Source organism: Dendrobium catenatum, unplaced genomic scaffold (assembly GCF_001605985.2).
Source record: "Dendrobium catenatum unplaced genomic scaffold, ASM160598v2 original_scaffold_236678, whole genome shotgun sequence".
NCBI classification, from domain to species: domain Eukaryota; kingdom Viridiplantae; phylum Streptophyta; class Magnoliopsida; order Asparagales; family Orchidaceae; genus Dendrobium; species Dendrobium catenatum.
In genome coordinates, this window is record NW_021555086.1 from 1 (window position 1) to 2,142 (window position 2,142).

The window sequence follows — 2,142 nt, forward strand, 5'->3', positions numbered from 1 at the left end:
AGAATTTCGCGTAGGATTTTCTAAAATTAATTTCGTTACAATCCGATAACATTGAAAATTCCACTTAAATCTCGTCGCGGCGCTTTGAAAAGCGTGCAAGGTCTAAAAATGACATTTTTCGGGTTTTCACATATATCGTGCAGTCTTCCATCCTTGTATACAAGCTTAACACCCAGTGCATTAATGCCAATGCTTTAAACTCACTTGGTTTTTCCTAAGAGCTTGCTCGAGGGTAAGTGCACTCTTAGCTAGCTTGCCCGAGTTTAATTTCATTCATTCGGCTTTAGAGTCTTATTCTCTAAAATGTATGAAAAGTACCTTTACCTTCACCTAAGCCACAACTCGCTCAACCAGACTAAGATTTAGTGCCAATTCTACGTCAATATTCATCGCCCAAGTGATTGCACCCATTTTTTCTTAAAATGTGGAGATTCGCCCTGTATGCCTCACAGCGAGAGGCACATCTTCAAAACTTGACAAGAGGACCTCCCTCTTATCTCTTCCTTGTTGCCACAACCTTGCTTGATTCCACTTTCTCGGCCTCCTCCTGCACAAGCATTTCCGTCCCACTTTGCTTTAGGCCAATGGGCCCACTCGCTTCTACAACCTTCGTCTTCTTCTTGCTCCAAGCGAGCTGGAGTTCTTTTCTCACTCCAATTTTTTCTTAGGGAGAATAGCATTCTTCCAACCTCTTAAGGCTCTCATCAACAAGCTAGGAATGACTCAAGTCAGCTAGCTCGGGTGAGTTAGTCAAAAGTTTTGGGGAGCTGAAGGGTAAGAGTGTGGCTGCATCGTACTATCCTGGCTACTTATAGGTGGAGAGAGCGTGAAGGCCCAAGTCAAATTCATAATGAACCAAGAACCTTTACAAAACAAACTCGACATGACATCTGAGGTTATAGTAATGACAAGATAGTAATTTCCGCATGCTCTTATCTTATGCTATTTGGTGAAAATAACAAATGCTCGCCTTTCAGAAGATCAAAAGAATCGAGAAACTAAACATATACTCGCATCTTACTATATGTAATCCCTAGATACCTAACATGTTATGGTCAAGGAACTTTTTTGACATGGTCATGTCGCCTAAAAGGTGCTCGCTTGAAGGCAACGTGACCTCATAGAATGCTAGCATATTTTGGAGTTTTTTTTTTTTTTACTTTGAATGTTGTGGGAACATTTTTATTGACAATTCAAAAATTTTCACTATCCGTTGATCAACTTCTAGTAATAGCAGGTGTCATCCGTTGATAAATTTGAATTCAACAAATTGAAATTTCAGTGGCAATGTGGTTTGAAATTTTTTGTGCCAACTAATTACAAGATATTTCTCATAAGTCATAAACAATTGAAAGTTTATTAAATGCAATTTTGTTTTCGTCTTATGGCATTTGGAAACTAAAAAGAGTGGGAAGCTTTGCTTCATGTAATATGAAGAAGCCATCACAAGTACCAACTACGAGACCTGAAAAGAATTACTATTTAATTTTTCTAATTCTATTTTGTGCATGCAGTTGATCTTATTGAAGTATGCCACCCTAACAACTGCAACATAGGGTTGCTTGCCTTTTCTCCATTGGGTGGTGGAAATCTGAGCGGCAAGTATTTAGACCATAATTCTGAAGCTGCTAAAAAAGGCAGGCTTAACCTCTTCCCAGGCTACATGGCCAGATACATAAATTCATTATCCAAGGTTCAACCTTTATCACAAATCTACTGCTAATAATTATTCCGTATTTATTGTCATATTCCTCATGATCTCTTATTGAGATGCAGGAAGCAACTGAACTATATGTTCAAATGGCCAAAAAACATGGTCTCACCCCAGTCCAACTAGCTCTAGCATTTGTACGTGACCGTCCCTTTGTGACTAGTTCAATCATTGGCGCAACTTCACTTGATCAGCTCAAGGAAGATATTGATGCTTTTATATCAACTCCTCGACCATTGCCACCGGAAGTTGCAAATGATATAGAGCTTATCTTCAAGAGATACAAGGATCCATCAATCATATGATGAGGTGTTCTTCAACGGTAAGATAAATTAGAGACTACTTACATGGCAGTCAATTGATGGTTACGTGAGAAACAGTGCACAAGAAGAAGAAAAAAATTGTAATGGATTTAAATAATTTCATTTTGA

The 2,142-nt window shown here is 38.6% G+C and overlaps 1 protein-coding gene across 1 annotated transcript; it reads left to right on the plus strand.

Annotated features, from left to right (window-relative positions):
• Positions 1–1,495: 1,495 nt before the first annotated feature.
• Positions 1,496–2,109, plus strand: LOC110107556 (protein tas-like; the record flags this gene model as incomplete). Its single annotated transcript, XM_020837830.2, has 2 exons — positions 1,496–1,693; positions 1,777–2,109. Coding segments are annotated over 2 exons (438 nt in total), but the record flags the coding sequence as incomplete, so codon positions are not given.
• Between the last annotated feature and the right edge of the window lie 33 nt (positions 2,110–2,142).